Source organism: Bos taurus, chromosome 11 (assembly GCF_002263795.3).
Source record: "Bos taurus isolate L1 Dominette 01449 registration number 42190680 breed Hereford chromosome 11, ARS-UCD2.0, whole genome shotgun sequence".
Taxonomy (NCBI): domain Eukaryota; kingdom Metazoa; phylum Chordata; class Mammalia; order Artiodactyla; family Bovidae; genus Bos; species Bos taurus.
In genome coordinates this window covers 49,104,340-49,124,991 of record NC_037338.1, presented here as the reverse complement: position 1 = coordinate 49,124,991, position 20,652 = coordinate 49,104,340, and the positions used below count along the sequence as shown (strand labels likewise).

Genomic DNA, 20,652 nt, shown 5'->3' with positions numbered 1-20,652 from the left:
ACTGCCACTTCCATCCCCTTTGGGGTGACCCTGTCTGCGAGTCTGACTTCAGCCCTCATAGTTCACTTTTATGGCAGCGAATATTTGTCTCCCGGAGTCCCTTGGGCGCAGTGAGGAGTGGAGAGGGGAAATGTGGGAATCTGTCTCCGGTGGGTAAGGGCGAAGACCCTTACCCTTCTGGCAGACCCGGAATGCTGCTGAGGGGTGGTCCTGGTTTTGCCAGAATATAAGTGTTCCGTCTTCCGGGGGAGCCTGTCGACCCCTTCTCAGCCCCCGCCTCCCAGCAGGGTTGTCCCTGCCCTCAGGTTGCTTACACACTCTGCACCCCCCCTCCCCCACTCGGTGCCCTTAAGGACCCTGGCTATAACCCTTCCCCAGGAATTGGCTGGAGAGAGTCTTTCCTGGAGATTCCCCTTACTGCTGACCTTCAGCGCACATGGAAGAGGTAGGTCTGCTGAGCAGGAACTGGTTGATAGGGGATCTTCAGAAACTAGTTCTGGAATGGGTTAGGGGCTTCTTAGTTTAGGGCAGGTGGCAGCTGTCCTCACCAGACACTGTCTTCTTGGGAGGATGGGGAGGAATAGTTGTCCAAGAATTCCCTGTAGTGGGGAGTGGCAGTTTTACAATTCCACTTAGACAAGATTGAGACTGCTCAGGAGTTCTAGGCTGTTCATTTTCATAGAGCAAAGAGAGATCTAAGAAGTGTGTGGTAAGTGCCATCTGCCTCCACTCCACACAGGGCATGGGGAAGGTTGAGGGGATGGGTGGATGTGACTGTTTTGAATGGTCAGGATTTCTGCCTGCTCTGCAGCTGACTTCCTGTGTGACTTCAGGAAAGTTATTCACCCTCTCTAGGCTTTAGCCAGTAACAAAGGATTTCAGAAAATATGATATTTTTTTATCACAGTCTCTCTGCCTCCTCCCATGAGTGGGTCGGGCAGTGCCTGTGTTCATCCCTGGGAGAGAAATTGAACTCCTGGGGAAAAGAGGCTCTATGACTTTTGAGCCAAAGTGTCTCACTTGGGAATGGGTGAGCTGATTGGTCAGTGAAGTGGAGTGGCGTGGACGGGTCAGATAGCAGTCACAGACAGTTGGGACCCTGGGCAGTGGGCCAAGTGGAGAATTCAGTCTCACTTTCAGGTAGCAGCCTGCTACCTGCCCCTCAGGATGGAAGGCTGAGATGACAAAGAGATGCCTGTCCACCTGCTCACCTGGAAGCTAGGAAAACCCCCTCAGATTGGGGAGGTCACATGCCCAGAGCATCACAGCTGGTGAGCAGCAGGCCAGGGCTGGCACCCAGGTCCTCTGACTGCCAGTTCCAGGTTCTTTTTACTCCTCCAGCTGCCTCTTTCGATGCTGAGAAAATATTCATAGTCTCTGTGTGCTTAACTGCATCTTATTTGTCCAGTGGCTTTAACTTCTTTTAGTAATAAATTCCATCCTACCTGATCTTAACATCCCTGTCAGTTGAATTAGCTTTCCACTTCAGTTCAGTTCAGTTCAGTCGCTCAGCCGTGTCTGACTCTTTGCGACCCCATGAATCCCAGCACGCCAGGCCTCCCTGTCCATCACCAACTCCCAGAGTTCACTCAGACTCACGTCCATCGAGTCAGTGATGCCATCCAGCCATCTCATCCTCTGTCGTCCCCTTCTCCTCCTGCCCCCAGTCCCTCCCAGCATCAGAGTCTTTTCCAGTGAGTCAACTCTTTGCATAAGGTGGCCAAAGTACTGGAGTTTCAGCTTTAGCATCATTCCTTCCAAAGAAATCCCAGGGCTGATCTCCTTCAGAATGGACTGGTTGGATCTCCTTGCAGTCCAAGGGACTCTCAAGAGTCTTCTCCAACACCACAGTTCAAAAGCATCAGTTCTTCGGCGCTCAGCCTTCTTCACAGTCCAACTCTCACATCCATACATGACCACAGGAAAAACCATAGCCTTGACTAGACAGACCTTTGTTGGGAAAGTAATGTCTCTGCTTTTGAATATGTTATCTAGGTTGGACATAACTTTCCTTCCAAGGAGTAAGCGACTTAATGGAATGTAAAACTGGGGCCCAGAGAAAGAAGGAAGGGTACTCTTCCCAAATCACCTAGTGGGTTAAGAAAGATGATAGAAGTTTCTAGAATGCCCGCCTGGCCAAATGCTTCTCACAGTGTTAGCTGTATCCGTGTCATGGGCCCCCCACCCGGACTTACAGTGTCATTTATATTTGGAAGGTGGGCAGACACAAGCCTGACTCTCTGAGACAGGATTGTTAATCCTGGTTTCATTTCACTTCTGTCCTTCTTGCGGGAAAGTTCTGTATAAAAGGGACAAATTCAGGGAGAGAGTGCATGCACACACACAAGTACACACAGCTGTGTGTATACACACAATCAGTACCTGTGCTCTTAAGCGCACGCCAAGTGCTTGGACAGAAACATCTGCTCCTGTTTGTTGCCCTCCTGGCCCAAAGCATTTGTCCTTTCCCCAGAAAGGCTGCTGGTGGGCACCTGTCTGTTATCTGGGAGCAAAAGAAATTGCTAGGGCACTTCTGGTCCCCAGAGCCCAGGGCCCAGGCCACACTCACCACATCCACAGCCCCTGTCCGATGGAGAAAGTCCTGTGTCCTGGAGGCACTCCCTCCTCTGGACCTCAGTTTCCCTCCTGTAGAAGGTGTGCATGTGTATACACACACACACACACACCCCCCCATGTGCGTACCCCTGTCCAGACAGGCTGTGCCTCTGGATTTAGACTTGATGGTGGTGGTTTAGTCACTAAGTCGTGCCCGACTGTTGCGACCCCATTGGCAGTACCCCTCCAGGCTCCTCTGTCCATGGGATTCTCCAGGCAAGAATATTGGAGTGGCTTGCCATTTCCTTCTCCAGGGAATCTTCCCAACCCAGGGATCAAACCCAGGTCTCCTGCAGTGCAGGCAGATTCTTTACCAACTGAGCTACCAGGGAAGCCCTTGGATCTAGGCTCAGGCTTGACTATCTGAAATGGGCTCCTGCAAAAGACGCAAAAGGTAAGAGTCTGGTTCTGCCTGAAATGAGACCTTGGCCATTGCGGCGCTGAGGTTTGTGGTGGGACTGTAACTCTGGTCTGGAGTTCTGTTTCCCCGGGCAACTTCCTGGTACAGTGAAAAGAATATGAGCAGGGAGCCTGGAGGCCAGCATTTGAGGCCCGTCTCTGCTGTATGCCTCTTGTGTGACCTTGGACAAGTCATTTTCTCTCTGAGCCTCAGTTAATGAAACTGGAAAATGGTGATAAAGCTTACCTCATACACAGCTTCTTTGCAAACATCGAGTGAAGAAAGGAAGGGAGGGCGTAGGAGGAATGAACCTTTCTTGAACATCCACAATATCCTCAATGCTGGGCAAAGGCCGTGACAGATGTAGAAATACGAACTCTATAACCATTTTTCTTAACAATCATAGAAACTGCCATCAATCTGTGGCAGCAGTCAAAGCAACTGGGTTCAGTCACTCAGTCATGTCCGACTCTTTGTGACCCCATGAACTGTAGCATGCCAGGCTTCCCTGTCCTTTACTATCTCTGGGAGTAAAATATTAGAGCTTCAGCTTCAGCATCAGTCTTTCCAATGAATACTTAAGGTTGATTTCCTTTAAGATTGACTGGTTTGATCTCCTTGCTATCCTTTGTACTGGGTCCTGGGCTAAGTGTGTTATGTATATTAGTTTATTTAATGAAATAGGTGTTGTCCTAACCCACTCCTGTTCCACCCCCATTTAACAGATGGTGAGACTGAGGTTCAGAGAGCTTCTGTAAATTGGTGGCAGTCTCCCAGCCTTTGGCTGCCGCACCAGGCCTCATGGGTTTTGCACTGCTCATCTCCCTGACTTGCCATTCACTAGGCTCCAGGGTGCACGTGCCACTCTCATTGCAGAATCTGGATTCAAATCAGTCAGTGAGTCGCTCCAAGGCTCAGATTCCTAACAGCCTGGTGATCACCCAGGAGCTGTCCACCCCCAGCACAGGGAAGCTCGACAGTCTCCTGTTTTGTCCAACCCACCATATTCTCAACCAGGCAAGGAATGGGGTAGGAGGCTGCCTGGCCATAGAAGTGCAGGTGGGGGAGAGAGAGGGCCCCTGGCAGGAGGGTGGGCGGTGGGTATGCAGGGCAGATGGTCAGACCACATGCCACCAGCCCAGCTGCGTGGGGCCTTCCCCGCCGCCTCATGTGAAGGCCATGTGTGTACAGCTGGGGCCGGCCCATGTGCGGGGCTGCTCCGGGCCAGGTGGGAGGGGGTTCAAGGAAAGCCTGGTGTTGCTGGGTGGGGGGAAGGGAGGGGCCTGAGCCCATGGGCCACGGCCTTCCCTGACAGAACCTTCTGGCTCACAGGCTGTGCTTGCCCACAGGGCATCTGGTGTGCTTGCAAGATTTCCTCTCTCCCAGAGAAGTGTTAAGCCCCTCAGCGCTGGAGGAATGGCAGTCTGGCTAGGCAGACACCTGGATCAGCAGGGCAGAGCCCGCAGGACCTGCTGAAGTACATCTTCATAAGTGAAAGTGTTAGTCCCTCAGTCGTGTCCGACTCTCTTCGACCCCATGGACTGTAACCTGCCAGGTTCCTCTGTCCATGGGATTCTCCAGGCAAGAGTCCTGGAGTGGGCTGCCATTCCCCTTTCCAGGGGAACCTTCCTGACCCAGGGATCGAACCCAGGTCTCCTACATTGCAGGTAGAGTCTTTACTGTCTGAGCCACCAGGGAAGGTGCCATGGTCTCCCGGGGAATCCTCCACAAGTAAACTCAGGGTGGCCCAGAATGGGGCATGAGAATGGCGCCCCCAGGCCCGCACCTTCCTCAACCTCAGACCCCATAGGATGCCAGGGGGCCGTGGCAGCCTGTGCCCCACTCCTCAGGGAATGAGGGACAGGCCTGCTTGGGTCCAGAGGGGACAGGAATGACAGAAGCCTCTCTCCGGCCCCTCTCATCCAGTCACCAGCACGGCTGCTTTTTGAACTTCTTTGCAGGGGGTGAAGTGCCTTACCTGGGCCTGTGGTCACGCATATGTAGCCCACCTTCCCACTTCACAGGTGAGGACACTTACAGACGTGGAACCAGTGACCAGGCTTTGTCCCGTCTGGCTCTGGGCCAGGGCTCATAAAGACTTAAGCCCAGGTTTTCAGGGTTCAGCCTCATTGCTGGGAGTCAGGTTGGGATTTTGTTTAGACAGAACTTGACAAGGACCTCGAATGACTCTGTATGGAGAGACTTCACCCCAGGAAGTCAGCACTCCCTGATGTGAGACGATCAGGGAATAATTTCAAATGAATCAGGTGCTCGACTGTCGAGGACACAGTGATGCTGGAGCTCTGTGGATCTAGAAGCCCTGGTGGGCATCTGAGGATGGGTCTGAGGAGTGGGTAGGAGCTGGCACAGAGGCAAGAGGGCTTCCAGGCCTCCCCTGCATTGGCTGGTTGGTTCCTGGCTGTGCTTCTCTGTTGCCCCTCCGAAGGAACTGGCAGCCCACTCCAGTATGATTGCCTGGGAAATCCCATGGTCAGAGGAGCCTGGTGGGCTGCAGTCCATGGGGTCTCAAAGAGTCGGGCATGATTAAGAGACTAACACTCACTTACAGCCTCAGCCCCTCCCTACATGTGTCCATGGTGATTCCATTCTGAGGCAGCAGGTGTTCTCACGTCCATTTATTGGTGAGGAAACTGAGTCCCCTAAGCTTGTGGCCCTGCCTAAGGTCATGTGGATGGCCCGGAGTAGAGTTAGGTCCTCAGCATCTCAGGCCAGGATCCTTCCTGCTTTCTCCCCCTTGTTGGAGCCAGAAGAGGGTCTGGTAAGTAAGTAGGATGGAATCTCTTAGAGGCATATGGGACCTTGAGAAAATCCCCACACGTGCTGCTCTGAAGCTTAACAATCTTTTTATTTTTCATTTTTCGCTGTGCGGGGTCTTCGTTGCTGTGCATGGACTTTCTCTGGTTGCGGTGAGTCGGGGCTACTGTCTAGTTGTGGTGCTCTGGCTTCTCATTGCGGTGGCTTCTCTTGTTGTGGAGCACAGGCTCTAAAACACAGGCTCAATAATTGCGGCCCGTGGGCTTAGTTGCCCTGAGGCATGTGGGATCTTCCCGGACCAGGGATCGAACCCTTGTCCCCTGCGTTGGTGGGTGGATTCTTAATCACTGGACCACCAGGGAAGTCCTGAAGCTTAACAGTTCTTGTGCGTTGAGCATCAGGCAGGTACTTTTACTTTCTTGGAAGTTTTGCTGCCTCAGGAGTTGGAGCCAACTGACCCTGCTGCCTCCTTTGGCCTCTGTCCTCTGAGCAAGCTGAACGGATGACCACTGTGGGCTTTCCTGCAGGTGGTGTGGTGGCTGGGCTCTGGGCCTTATGTGGATGCTCAGAGAGGTATTCACTAAGGCCGGGGTCCCACGAAGTCCAGAACTCTCCAGCCCTTACTCAGAAGGGTGGGCTGCCCACCTCCACACCATATAGATACATCCACTTTAAAAAAGCACAGACACCACTTTGCCAACAAAGGTCCATCTTGTCAAAGCTGTGGTTTTTCCAGTAGTCATGTATGGATGTGAGAGTTGGACCATAAAGAAGGCTGAGCGCCAAAGAATTGATGCTTTCCAACTGTGGTGCTGGAGAAGCCTTTTGAGAGTCCCTTGGACAGCAAGATCAAACCAGTCAATCCTAAAGGAAATCAACCCCGAATATTCATTGGAAAGACTGATGCTGAAGCTCCAATATTTTGGCCACGTAATGGTGCAGAGCTGACTCATTGGAATAGACCTTGATGCTGGGAAAGATTGAAGGCAAGAGGAGAAGGGGGCGAAAGAGGATGAGATGGTTGGATGACATCACTGACACAGTGGACATAAGTTTGAGCAAACTGGAAAATAGTGAAGGACAGGGAAGCCTGGCGTGCTGCCATCCATGGGGTTCCAAAGAGTCAGACATGACTTAGTGACTGAACAACAACAAGATACATCCACTGGAGAAGGGCGTGGGAACCCACTGCAGTATTCTTGCCTTGAGAATCCTATGGACAGAGGAGCCTGGCAGGCTACAGCCCATAGCGTCACAGAGAGTCGCACATGACTAAAGCGACTTAGCATGCACACATGCAGATACATCCACATCCCCAAGCAGTTGCTTCTGGCTAATTGGAAAGAGCTCAGCTAAAGTGTGAGTTCAAAACCCAGCTCGTCTTTCATCAGCTGAGAGATACTGGAAGTGCTTAAACTCCCGGGGCATTAAATACCTCTCACAACAGCCATCCTTTGCCTGGCCTTAGTAGATTGCAAGAAACAGCAGGGGGTGACCTGGTTCCAACAGCCATGGAGGGTACACAGATGTTATTCCCACCTTCCAGATAAGAAAACTGAGGCTCGGAGTAGTGAAGGTACCTGTTCAAAGTCACATCCTACTGTTTGGGATTCAGATCAGCTCTTTCTGCCTTACCTTGACCTCCTAGAATCAGTCTGCATTAGGCCAGGGTGCTCTGAGCTGGGTTTTTGCGGTGGCCTGGTTGCTGCATCCTGGGGCATGGGTATGAGAAGGACCTGGAATTAACCAGGTGAGCTGAGGAACACCCTCCCTGGAGAGCAGGAGGAGTCAGAGTGAGCTGCCAAAAGGGATTCTTGGTGTGCCATATACGGCCACCTCGGGCAGCAGGAGCTCAGAGAGCCTGGTGGCCATGTGCCTTCCTTGAGTGATAGACACACAAGCTTGTAGCTGCAATCAGGTCTTAGATGAGTGACCTGGGGCCCAATATGTCTCCTCTCTGTTTCCTTGTGTGCAGATGGGGTAATGGTCTTTATTTGGGGGAATGTTTCAATGGGCTAAAACTACCTATGAATAGTGACCACAGGGCCAGGTAAACAATCAGAGCTCAATAAATGGTTTTCTTGTTAGACCTGGACTTTGAGAGAAGCAGTGGGGCAGAGTGACAAATCTGGGACGAAACTGGCTCAGAACTTGGCACAGGAGCTCCTAGGTTGGCCTTGACCTCATCTGTTGCTCTGTGGTCCCACAATGACCCCAGATCCCCAGGAGCAGATCCCTTCTGAGAGCCCTGCTCCCGACTGGCAGATGTGCGTACATGCTAAGTTGCTTCAGTCATGTCCAACTCCTTGCAACCCTATGGACTGGAGCCCGCCAGGCAACTCCTGGAGTGGCCCCTGGGTGACAGCGCACTAGGGCCTTGTGTCACATAGCTGTGCCTGCTGTCCAGAGCCTCCGCAGACAGGCCCTCCCTTCCCAGGTGCAGAGGAGGGGGGCGCTGGGCTGCTCCTGAGACCCCTGCCGCTGTCCTAGGACCCCCAGGACACTTTTTGTTCCACGGACCTTGTTTATTTGTTCAGGCTGATAAGCAGGATTCTCTGGGCTCTGGTTGAGAACAGGCAAAGTGCATTGTTCTACAGGCTTTTTTTTCAGATGGATTTGGATTTGGTGGCGTGGTCAGAGCTTGGGGGTGGGGGGCAATGTACGGGAGTTGGGGGAGTTGGCAGTCCCTCTGTTTCCTCCCTGCCCCTCCCTGGGTTTCCTAGCCTGGTGAGGGGTGAGTCCTTGGTTGCTGGAGGATGTTGAAAGGTGACTGCAAACCTTGTCTGGGCCCTGGGCTGTGGTCTCAGGACCCCGGGGCGGGGGTGGGGGGGGTGCAGGTAAGGGATGAGCAGATGCTACTTCCTGGCTCCAGATCTCCTGCTTCTCATCCTCTCTGGAGCCCTTCTTAGGAGACACTGTGCCACACCCATGGACATAATGCCCCTGACGGGCAGTGTAGCGCATGCGCCATCTCCTTTAGTCCTTCCCACCCTGTGCGGCCAGGCCCAGAATGATCATGTCTCTTGCCCGGGGTTTGTGGCTAGACCAGGAGTTAGCCCAGGTGACCAAAGGATGTACAAGCTTCACTCCACACCAAACACCTAAATCTTCGTCCTCAGAGAACAGTTTTGGAGAATTCCCTGGTGGTCCAGTGGTTAGGACTCTGAGCTTGTACTGCCAAGAGCATGGGTTTGATCTCTGGGTGGGGAACTAAATTCCCTTAAGCCACAAATTTGCCCTCCTCACAAAAAACAGATGAGAGCATTCATTTGTTCATTGACTCCCTCATTCGACAGATCCTTTGGAGGCCAGTGATGGGCAGGATCTGTGTTAGGCTCTGCATACAGACTTTCCCCCAACAGCTCACAAGGAGACTGACCATTAAATGAGTCACAGTCATTAGGCGTTAAGAACAGATGGGGTGATTAGAGCACCATCAAGGGCAGGCACCCATAGCCTCTGGTGTAGGGCTGGGGGCCAGGTCATGGAAAGCTCCTGGACACAGTAAGCTTTAACATGGGCTCCATTTGTGGATGCATTTAAAGTTCTCACCTGAAGCAACTCTGTCTTTTAAAAAATTAATTAATTAGGTTGTGTCGGGTCTTAGTTTCGTCCTGCAGGATCTTTTGTTGTGGTGCATGGACTCTCTAGCTGCAGCATGAGGGCTCACTCGCTCCAAGGCAAGAGGGATCTTCATTCCCCAACCAGGGATCGAACCCATGTCCCCCGCATCACAAGGTGAATTCTTAACCACTGGATCACCAGGGAAGTCCCTGAAGCAGCTCTGTTGTTTATGCTGTCTTGATCACAGCACTGTCGACATTGGGGCCAGGTCATTCTTTGTTGTGGCCGCATTGTAGGATTCTGAGCACTGTAGGACATTCAGCAGCATGCCTGGTCTCTACCCACTAGTGATGATCAAGAGTGTCTGCAGGGCTTCCCTGGTGGCTCAGTAGTAAAGAATCCACCTGCTGATGCAGCATACACAGGTTTGATCCCTGGTCCAAGATGATTCCACATGCCATTGGAGCCACTAAGCCCGAGTGCCACAACTACGGAGCCTGTGCTCTAGAGCCCGGGAGCTGTAATTACTGAGCCCACATGCTGCAACTAATGAACCCCGTGTGCCCTAGAGCCCATGCTCCTCTGCAAGAGAAGCCACTGCAATGAGAAGCCCGTGCACAGCAACTAGAGTAGCCCTTGCTCACTGCATCTAGAGAAAAAGCCCAGGCAGCAATGAAGACCCAGCACAGCCAAAAATAGATAAATAAAACTAAAAAACATCTGCAGACATTGCCAACTGCTGCTGAGGGATGATATTATCGAGAACCACTGGTCCAGAACAGTGCCTCGTGTGTGTTGAGTGATCCTGCCATGGGGGCCCCACTCACTGTGCGATAAGGGTTAGTCAGTACCAGGTATCGTGTTGGGGATGGATGTTGCATATAGCTCCTGGAGAGCCATAGGGAGGAGGACGCCCAGCCTTGGTTGCTGGGTATGCACAATTAGCCATTTAGGTGAACAACGCATCAGAGCAGCTCTATCGGTTAGCCCGTGTCTAACTGACAGGTGGACTTTGCAGTGATGTCCCCACTTTACGGGGGCTTCCCACATGCCACTAGTGGTAAAGAACCTGCCTGCCAATGCAGGAGATGAAAGAGACTCAGTTTCGATCCCTGGGTTGGGAAGATCCCCTGGAGGAGGGCATGGCAACCCACTCCAGTATTCTTGCCTGGAGAATCGTATGGATGGAGGAGCCTGGTGGGCTACAGTACATGCGGTGGAAAAGAGTTTGACATGACTGAAACAATGTAGCATGCATGCTCCATGTTTGGACACAGATCTGTGCTGCAGTCCATGTAGCTTTTTGCTCAAGCAGTGGAGACAAGGGTGGATGATGTTAGAGACTCCATCTCTTTACCTGATACAAATCGCTGTGCCATTTGTGACTGTCCACTCACCACCTGATGTGAAGAGCTGACTCACTGGAAAAGACCTTCATGCTGGGAAACATTGAGGGCAGGAGGAGAAGGGGGAGACAGAGGATGAGATGGTTGGGTGGCATCACCAACTCAAAGGACATGAGTTCGAGCAAACTCCCAGAGATAGTGAAGGACAGGGAAGCCTGGCACGCTGCAGTCCATGAGGTCGAAAGAGTCAGACACGACTGAACTGAGTGACTGAACAAGTCAGTGATGAATGTCAAGGATGTCAAGTCTGGTTGGAGCTGTACTTATTAGGCACCTGTTGTATGCCCAGCAGCTTCCCAGGTCCTGAGGTCAGAAAGAAAAAGAGAAAAGCATAATCCAATCATGTGTGGGCCTCCCAGCTGAGCATTGTCACTTTCCTCTGATCTGTTCTGAGAGTCTGGGTGCTTAGCTCTGCTTTGATGTTAAAGCATCACTCTTTTAAAAAATTAATTAGTTAGTTAATTTTTGGCTGTCTAGGTCTTTGTTGCTGTGAGCTGGCTTTCTCTAGTTGCAGCGAGCAGGGGCTACTCTCTAGTTGCAGTGCATGGGCTTCTCAATGCGGTGGCTTCTCTTGTTGCAGAGCACAGACTCTCGGCATTCAGGCTTCAGTGGTTGTGGCTCACCGGCCCTAGAGCTGAGGCTCGGTAGTTGCGGTACACGGGCTTATTTGCTCCATGGCATGTGGGATCTTCCCTGACCAAAGATGAAACCCACATTCCCTGCTTTGGCAGGTGGATTCTTAGCCACTGCACCACCCCCGAGGTCCATAACCTCAGTCTTGAGTGTAAGTCCTCTGACGGTAGAATCCAGTTATTGTCTGTTGTCAGACCCCAAGTGTCCAGCAAGACAGGTGTCACGAATGAGAGAACAGACTCTCAGAGCAAAAAACATCTGTCCAAGATTCCTTCTCAGGAACACAGGGGATGGAGCTCTGTCCCAGGGGGAAGCGCACTGTGCTCCATGATTACTGACATTCGGGCAAGAGCCAAGCCTGGCTTTCCTCCTGTACAGCCTGGGAACATGGATGCCCCCCAGGGGTTGTGTGTGGGTGTAAACAGCAGGTGATTAGAACAGGGAATAAAATCCAGGTGGAGAGATCAGACAAACCACCTCTGCTGCCCGACCATTCCCTCCCCAGCAGCGGCATGAATGGCCCCACACCTTCCTGGCCAAGGTGCCCCCTGGGCCGGTTCTCAGCAGAGACCGGGCAGCCCCTGCTGACGCCTTCTCCCCCACCAGGTGCCGTGTTACTCATACGGGCAGAAGCTGTCCAAGCTGGCCATCCTGAGGATCGCCTGCAACTACATCCTGTCCCTGGCGCGGCTGGCCGACCTCGACTACAGCGCCGACCACAGCAACCTCAGCTTCTCCGAGTGCGTGCAGCGTTGCACCCGCACCCTGCAGGCCGAGGGCCGCGCCAAGAAGCGCAAGGTACGCGCCAGCTATGCGGGCAGCAGCCTCTGGGGAGGATGGGGAGGTAATGATCGGAATCCAGGGCGCCTCTTACTCGCATCCAGAGGCTTCCAAAGGGACCAGCGAGACCAGCCTCTTGGAGGCTTGCTGGGATTCACTTCAGTTTCAGGGCTCCTCAGGCCCCTGGGATTGTGTGTGACTCTATTCCTGGGGCTTCCCAGGTGGTGCTGGTGGTAAAGAACCCGCCTACCAATGCAGGAGATGTGAGAGACATGGGTTCGATCCCTGGGTTGGGAAGATCCCTAGAGGAGGGCATGACAACCCACTCCAGTATTCCTGCCTGGAGAATCCCAAGAACAGAAGAGGCTGGTGGGCTACAGTCCATGGGGTGGGAAAGAGTCAGGCACAACTGAGAAACTTAGCACACAGCACACTGGTAACAGGGCTCCTGGGTACCGGGGACAGTCCCCTTGGGCCTGTGTTTGCTCATCACTTAAATGAGGACAGCTTATCTCTGAAGCTCTTTCTGGTCTTACACATTCTGGTGCTGAGTTCCCCACTCAGCCCCTGATTAACGTCATATTAGGGGGAGATCTCATGGGCTGGTAACTGCCCAAGAGAGCCCTTTGGTATGTTTTGGGACTATGACTTGGCCTGTGGGTTACCTGAGGCCATGCATTAAGGCAAATCATGTTCATTCATTCATTCATTCTGAAGAGATTCATAGAGCCCCAGCCGTTTGCTGAACCTGCTGGGCAGGAGTATAAAAATGATAAACATGTGGTCCTAGCACCTCTACAGCTCACAGGATGCTCAGAGACCCTCTTGCATCTGGATAAGGGCAGGAGAATATAGACAGGAGGTCCCAGAGGCCTTTGCTGGGGTATGGGAAGGCCAGGCAGGCAGAGGAGGGACAGGGTGCCTTTCCTGCCCAAAGGAGTTAGAAAGATCACCTTTGTGTAAGTGGTGTTTGAGCTGGGACCAGCAGGACAACCAGGAGGTCACTGAGCAGATGAAGCAGGAACAGCATTGGAAACAGAGGGAACAGTGTGTACAAAGCCTAATGTGTTTGGAGAAATATGGGCAGGAGGAAAGGCGTTGGTCACAGCTTTGCTTCCCAGGTGGCTTGGCTTCCAGCATTTCCAGTTGAGGGTCATTGCCAGGAATGAAGAGCAGGGCTTGTGATGCAGCCCTCTGGATGTCTGTACACACGAAGCTACAGGAAGAGAGACAGGCTGGGACCCAGTCCGTACCCATAAGAAGGGTGGAGGTGGTTAGAGATGCCTGACTCCCCTGGGCATGCAGGGATGGGGAGAGCGGCGGGGTTGGGGGCAGGTGACTCTATCACCCTCCATCTGTTCCTTCCTTCCACCTCCTCCTTCCTTCCTGGCCCGCCCTCTCCCCATCCCTGAGCCCCAACCCCCCTTACAAGGAGGCCCTTCTCTGGGTTCTCCAGGCCTTCCAAAGGCCCCTTCAAGAGGCTTCCAGGCAGAGAGACCCTTGTGGACTCTCCTGACCACAGCAGGGAGGAGCCCAGCACATCCGCACCACCAGCCACTGCTGTGTTGATGGCACATTGCAATCCTGGGAGTGATTTAACGTGGACCAATTAGGTGAAATCTTCATCTAGTGGGTGAGAAAGGAAGTACCACTGGCTGCTCGCAGGGCAGCTTTCCTCTGGAAAGTGACACGGATAAATTAAGGGCGTGATTGATGGCTCCATGCAGTGCTCTGTGACAAAGGAGGGTTGTAAACTCTGGGTGAACTTCCCCTGGCATTTGGGCGGTCGGAGGTGTGGATGGGCAGGGTGGGCAGGCCCCATTTCCCCCGTTTATGCCTCTCGTCCCCACCCCCACCCCAAGTCCTCCCCTCACCCACCAAAGGCCAGAGTGCTGCCCCTCCTTCCCTGTTCTGTGGAGCAGAGTGTCCTGGGCTGGGGAAGAGGAGAGACGCTTGGAAGGTGAGAGGAGAAGAAAGGGGAGTGGGGTGACGATGGCCAGCAGAGATGAGTTTTTGGCTTCCCCTGAAATCAGCCCAAATCTAAGACACCTTAGAGCCCATCTGGTCCAGCCTCCGCATTGTCCAGATTGGGAAACAGGTGTTAGATGGTGGGTTAGAGCATCGAACAGGCTTCTCTAGTGGCTTAGACAGTAAAAGAATCTGCCTGCAATGCAGGAGACCTGGATTCAATCCCTGGGTTGGGAAGATCCCCCAGAGAAGGAAATGGCAACCCACTCCAGTATTCTTGCCTAGAGAATCCTATGGACAGAGAAGCCTGGCAGGTTACTGTCCATGGGGTTGCAAAGAGTCAGACATGACTGAGTGACTAACACTTCACTTTTAAGAGCATAAAACAGCCCTGAGTTCAAGGCCTGGTTCACCACCTACTAGCTGTGTCATTTTGGACCCATTTTTTAACTGCTTCTTGCCTCAGTTTTCTCCTCAGTCAATGGGGATGTGGAAGCATCGGTGATTTCCAAGGCTGTTTGCAGTCTGATTTCCAAGTAGAGATCCTGCCTCACCTCTGAAGGGTAAGGGGACCCTGGCATCCTGTAGCCCCTCCTGCCAGTGGGGTGTCCTGAGGCTGCCATCTCCAGAGGACCATGCCTGGACAACCACCATTACCAAGAGGACTTAGAGGGAGGCATGGGACAGGGTCCTGGAGCTGTTGGGACATCTTCAGGCCCCACTGCTGTGCTGGTAGATTGGCTGATCACAGCATCACCCCATTCCTGCTGTGTGTGCCTTCCTGCATCTCTGTCACCAGGCAGGTAGGTAAGTTTCAAGGTGTCCTCAGGATGGTCTTCAGTGACCGCCAAGTGACCCTGAGTGGCTTGAATTGGCTACTGTTTTGTTAATCAGAACCCCTGGAAATACATCCCTTTATTTGTTCATCCATTTATTGATTCATTCAATGTTTATCAAGCACTGGCAGTGAGTTGTTTGTTGGGAAATCCCAACCTGAGCACATGGGTGCCATGATGGGTGTTAGCAAAGAGATTTGAGCCTCCCAAGTCTCTGTAGATGGGCTTCCCCCATGGCCCAGCAGTAAAGAATCTGCTTGCAATGCAGAAAATGCAGGAGACGCTGGTTCTATCCCTGGGTTGAGAAGATCCCCTGGAGGAGGGCAGGGTGACTTACTCCAGTATTCTTGCCTGGAGAATCCCCATGGACAGAAGAGTTACAGTCCATAGGGTCGCAAAGAGTCAGACACGACTGAAGTGACTTAGCATACACACACACACACACACACACACACACACAATCTCTGTGGACAGAGTATGTGGATGCAGCGGGGCGTCAGAGGGTGGGGGTTTCAGATGAAACCCCTGTTACCCATCCCCTGCAGCCACTCAGGGTGACCTGAGGGTTTGGGGATGCAAGTGAGTCAGGCTTACATTCTAATGAAGGATAAAGAAAGGAAGAAACTAAAAAACATTCTGATGTAAGTGACCAACTGAAAGGAAGTCCTCCATAAATAATCACCAACAATCCTGTCGATGGCACCCTGAGCTGTCCCACTCAAGGGTGGCTCCCTCACAGTTCATGTGCCCCAGGGGCTGGGTGACCCTTTTCCAGGACTCCTCCTTGAGAGATTATGCTCTGTGTCCACTGATAAGCTGCCTCCAGGCCTGTGTTAAGAACGGGATTTAAAGTGAACTTGACTTACCCTCTGGGCCCCAAGCTCATCCTTTTGCCCATCCCAGCCTTGCCTTGCTGGGGGTGGGCACCTATATCCCTTGACTGGTGAGTCCTCCATCTCTGGGCCTCACAGGATGTGACTCTGAGGATCCAGGGTCCATCTGGAAGCCCCAGTCATGCAGAGAGGCCCATCGGAGGCTGCCCAGCTGAGAGACAGGTGCGAGGAGTGGAAGGGCTCCGCAGAGCTCAGCTCCGACTCTGGCCGCAGCCAGAGATAACGCGCCTTAAGCACCTGGCTCTGGGCCATGTTTCCGCAGCTCCTGTTTTAAAAGCAGCGACTCCTGGGAGCTTCTTTGGAGGAGGGGAAGAAAGAGCAGCAGAGCTGTTCCACACCTGGGCTGGATCGGCATTGCTGGACCTCAGAATAGGAGAGGACCAGTTTCCCACGATCTAGGGCACTGCCTTCCAGTGATCTGAAGCTATTGAATAAAATAATAGCAACAATAACAACAACAATAATAGCAACAACAAAAGCAATAGCAGCAGCAGCAGCTACTAACGTTGATGGTATAGTTTAAGCCCTGGTGATAAATGGCCAGTAAGTTCTTATCCCCCACCAAGTTGCTCACAGGCCTCGGGGCTGTTCCCCAGTGACTCAGTGGTAAAGAATCTGCCTACTAATGCAGGAGACTTAGGTTTGACCCCTGAATTGGGAGAATCACCCAGAGAAGGAAATGGCAACCCACTCCAGTATTCTTGCCTGGAGAATCCCCATGGACACACACAGAGAGAAAAGTCGGTCATGGTGTGCTGAGCTCGGGGCAATGATTGGTGATCCCAGGCTGAGACTGTAGCCATCAGTGCCAGCCGGACCGGAAAGGTGGGCTCTGCAATTCTAGAGGCTGCTCCTCACCTGTGGGCGGTCTTCAGCCAGAGGAGGCGCCAAGGCTGGTGTGGCTCCATCAGATCCACGTTGTCCCCCTTCTGCTGCTGCTTTCTGGGCAGGGGGTGCTTTTGGTGGTGATGGCAGGTTGGAGGGTAGTCGCACTCCTCTTTGGAAGGACATCTCAGGCGCAGACTTCTGTGTTTTGGTGCTGGGGGCAAGCTGAGTTGGCACATTGGTTTTGGGGTTAGAAGGTCAGTGGGAGCCGAGAGTGTTCTCTGTCTGGTGTCTGAGCCCAGGCCTCAGACCTGGAGGGACCTGCTGTTTCTGTGGACTGTTCCTGAGCCTTGAAGTGTGGGAGACAGCAACTCCACAATTTCTGTGCCTCCTGTGTCCCCAGAGTGCCCACTGAGCGGTGTTGTCCGAGCTCTGTCCCCCCATCGCATATACGGTCACCCTCACTGGGGCTTTGGCTTCTACTTCTCCAAGGTGAGTTGACCCCGGAAGTGATTGCTATGGTCCTTTCTGGTCAGACTTGCCGAGCTGAGGTCGCTTCAGCCCCTTGACTATCTAAATGACTAAATGTGTTTTGCTCCCATCCCCTCTGCCCATCACAGGCATTTCACACAGATTTGAAAATCACTCACAGAGACTGTTGGGACCCCAGTGCACCACAAGAATACTGACAATACCTGACGTTCTTAGAGCCTGTTTCACACGCTAAGCGTAGTGCTGGGTGTTTAGTACTTCCGACGGATCACCCCATTGACTCCTCCCTCCCCCCATCCCTTCAAGGTGGAGACTGGTGTTGTCCCCTGCGAGTGAATGCTGTCGCTTCAGTCATGTCCAACTCTTTGCAACCCTGTGGACTGTAGCCCACCAGGCTCCTCTGTCTATGGGATTCTCCAGGCAAGAATATTGGAATGGGTTGCCATGCCCTCCTCCAAGGCATCTTCCCAGCCCAGGGATCGAACCCACATCTCTTATGTCTCCTGCATCGGCAGTCAGGTTCTTTACCATTAGTGCTATCTGGGAAGCCTGGTGTTGTCCCAGGAACAATGAATCCGAGGCTCAGAGGCCTAAGGAACTGGCCAGTAAGAGGTGCCCGGGGGGGCCCCCTGCCCCTTCCCTGTCCTGCCCCCTGCATGGAAATGGGGTGGTGAGAGGAGGTTCTATTTCTACATCCTCTGGGCCATGTTACTGAGTTAAATACCATGTGCTTTGAAAGTCCATGGAGCCCCTCTCTGCTGAGAAAGAAGGGGGGTGGGTGGGAAACCACCATCAAATTCCCTTCTTGTCATAAAAATGGATGCAATTTATTTTTTCTGGCATTCCAATTACATAGACGTTTGTCGCCAGCTGTTTGTTCTAACGTGGAGCATTCTCTCAGCTGCTGTTTCCCCTCTCACATTTGACACCGTGAGTCTACAGGGCTGGCAGGCACTGGGCTGGAGGGCTCGTTTGGGCAGGGAGCCTCCCAGGTTAGGCTGGAGCTGGCTGCCCTGGAACGCAGGACGTGGCCGTCTGATGTTCCCTGGGTGGTCCCGAGGTAGGGGAGAGGCTGGGGCGCTGCTTTCCCCTCTCCTTTCACACTCCCTTCACTTCCTCCCCTCCTCTCCCCTCACTCACAGACCCCTACCCTCCTCCCCACTACACTGTGTGCGAATGAAAACTCAGGGTCTCTGACGGTGAGAAAGAAGCAAAGTCTCCCACTCAGAAAATCACAGAGACCGCGGAAAGTCCCCTCTGATGCTTAAGCCACTACCTCTCAGAGAAGCCCCTGGAGCACCGCTTTGATCCAGGGTACACCCTGGAAACCCCTTGAAAGACTTGGTGGTCCCCCGTTCAGGATGCTATAGGTGGGGGTTCAGTTGAGAGAACCCTACAGTTCTTTTAAGTTTCTGTGCTGCTGTCATTAACCTTAAGGCACATACAACAGGGAGATCCTTGGCAAGACCACGAAGTAGGCGAAGAGTAGGCTTTGGCTCTGCAGACCTGGGTTCGAGTCCTGGCGCTGGTACTTTCTGCCTGTGTGACCTTGGGTGTGTTACCTAACTTCTCTGAGCCCCCGTTCTCACATGTGTAAAGAGAGAGCTTCCATACCTTCCTTGCCGCCTTGCTGGAAGGCTTCAACAACATCCCATAGGAGAAAGGGCTGGCCTTTTCTCAGTGCCAGGAAGGAAATCTCATGAATTTACAGCTCCAAGGTAACAGCTTCATATGGAACCCCAGGAAGGATCATCTCAGGAACAGGCAGTGCCGAGAATGGATGAATGACCAGCCCAAGGTAGCCGAGGGCAAATCGTTTTAAATGGGGGATTCCTGTTTGTCCAGCGCTCAGGGCAGAGCTCTGGCCCTGCGTCCTTAAAAGGGGTGAGCATCTCACCAGCCCAGAAACTCATGGGCTTTCAAAGTTCATGGGTTCATACCAAAGAACAAGCAATAATGGAGAAGGCAATGGCACCCCACTCCAGTACTCTTGCCTGGAAAATCCCATGGACGGAGGAGCCTGGTAGGCTGCAGTCCATGGGGTCGCTAAGAGTTGGACACGACTGAGCGACTTCACTTTCACTTTTCACTTTCATGCATTGGAGGAGGAAATGGCAACCCACTCCAGTGTTCTTGCCTGGAGAATCCCATGGACAGAGGAGCCTGGTGGGCTGCTGTCTATGGAGTCTCACAGAGTCGGACATGACTGAAGCAACTTAGCAGCAGCAATGCTATTAAACAGACTCACTCTGGTGGCTCAGCAGTAAAAGTACCCGCCTGCCAAGCAGGAGATGTAGGTTCGATCCCTGAGTCGGGAAGATCCCCTGGAGAAGGAAATGGCAACCCACTCCAGTATTCTTGTCTGGGAATTTCCACGGACAGAGGAGCCTGGTGGGCTACAGAATATGGGGGTCACAAAAGAGTTGGACATGACTGAGTGACTGAACAACACCACCATCAATACCAAAGACCACACTGACTGCGTGGAGAGTTCCCATTGGGTGCCAAGCACCTCCCATACTTTATCTCTACCCCTTTTGCTAACCTTGCACTTTGGCACCACTTCCCCCGTTGCACGGAGGGGAAACTGAGGCCCCGAGAAGTGCGGTAACTTGCCCAAGGTCTTGCGCTAGAAGCAGTGGAGCCGCTTTCTTTCTTTGATTCCAATCTCCTAGGGTTTCATTCAGCTCCTGCGGACAGCAGGGCCCTAAAGTCCACGTACTGCCCAGCAGGGTGGCCCATGCCCCGGGAGACCCCCAGCAAATGGGGGTACAGGACCTTGTGGTGTGGGTGAGGGGAGCAACAGCTCTTATGTAAGCAGCCCGGCTGCAACTGCAGCGCGTGTAAACTCCATTTAGCCTCAGGGAGCCAATAGCCCTCCGCCGCTGGGGGTGAAGGGGGGTGGGTTGGTCTGGGGGTGGGGGTGTCAGCAGCCCGATCCACCCCCACCCTCCCCGCGCCCCCCAGCGCCGCCGCCGCCAGCGAGGCCTGACACCGGGTTAAGTCGCCCGGCGGCCTCTGGCTGCAGCTGGGAGCGCGCCTGGTTCCCATTCGGGCGCTGTGGTTTTGATTAGCTGTTCCGCGAGGCAGGCCTGGTGGCGAAGCCCTGGGAGCTCCGCTGGAACACAGGGTCCCCCGCCCGGCCGCCGCGGCCCCCCCTCCTGGCAGCCCCAGACTCCAGATGTTCCGAGCGCTCGCTGGGAAGGCCTGCTGGCGCCACGGAGGGCAGAGGGCAGGGAAAGCACGCGAGCTGGAAGCCCAAGCACTCAGTCACCGCAGGGCTTGGCAGCCCGCCCAGCCCTCTGCTGGCACATTCCCCAGCTCTCCCCTGGCCATCTGTTCCCAAAAAACCCTTTCAGAGCCTCATCATCACTCACGATACAACAGCGCGAGCAGCTGGTTTGGAGGCAGCAGGGAAAACCGTGCAAAAGGTCCTTTGTGAGAGAGGAAACTCGCTTATGAAT

The 20,652-nt window shown here is 53.3% G+C and overlaps 1 protein-coding gene across 2 annotated transcripts in view; it reads left to right on the top strand.

Moving 5' to 3' along the window:
- Positions 1-20,652, top strand: part of ATOH8 (atonal bHLH transcription factor 8) — a 43,416-nt gene that overhangs the window by 2,153 nt on the left and 20,611 nt on the right. The window contains exons 2-3 of one of the 2 annotated variants that reach the window (XR_001501328.3): positions 12,001-12,192; positions 14,609-14,705. Coding sequence is in view for 1 of the 2 variants with exons in the window: in NM_001193104.3 (NP_001180033.1) it covers positions 12,001-12,192 (192 nt within the window). In the remaining variant the exon portion in view is untranslated. The remainder of the gene's footprint in view (positions 1-12,000; positions 12,193-14,608; positions 14,706-20,652) is intronic. The other variant, NM_001193104.3, reaches the window with a different exon arrangement.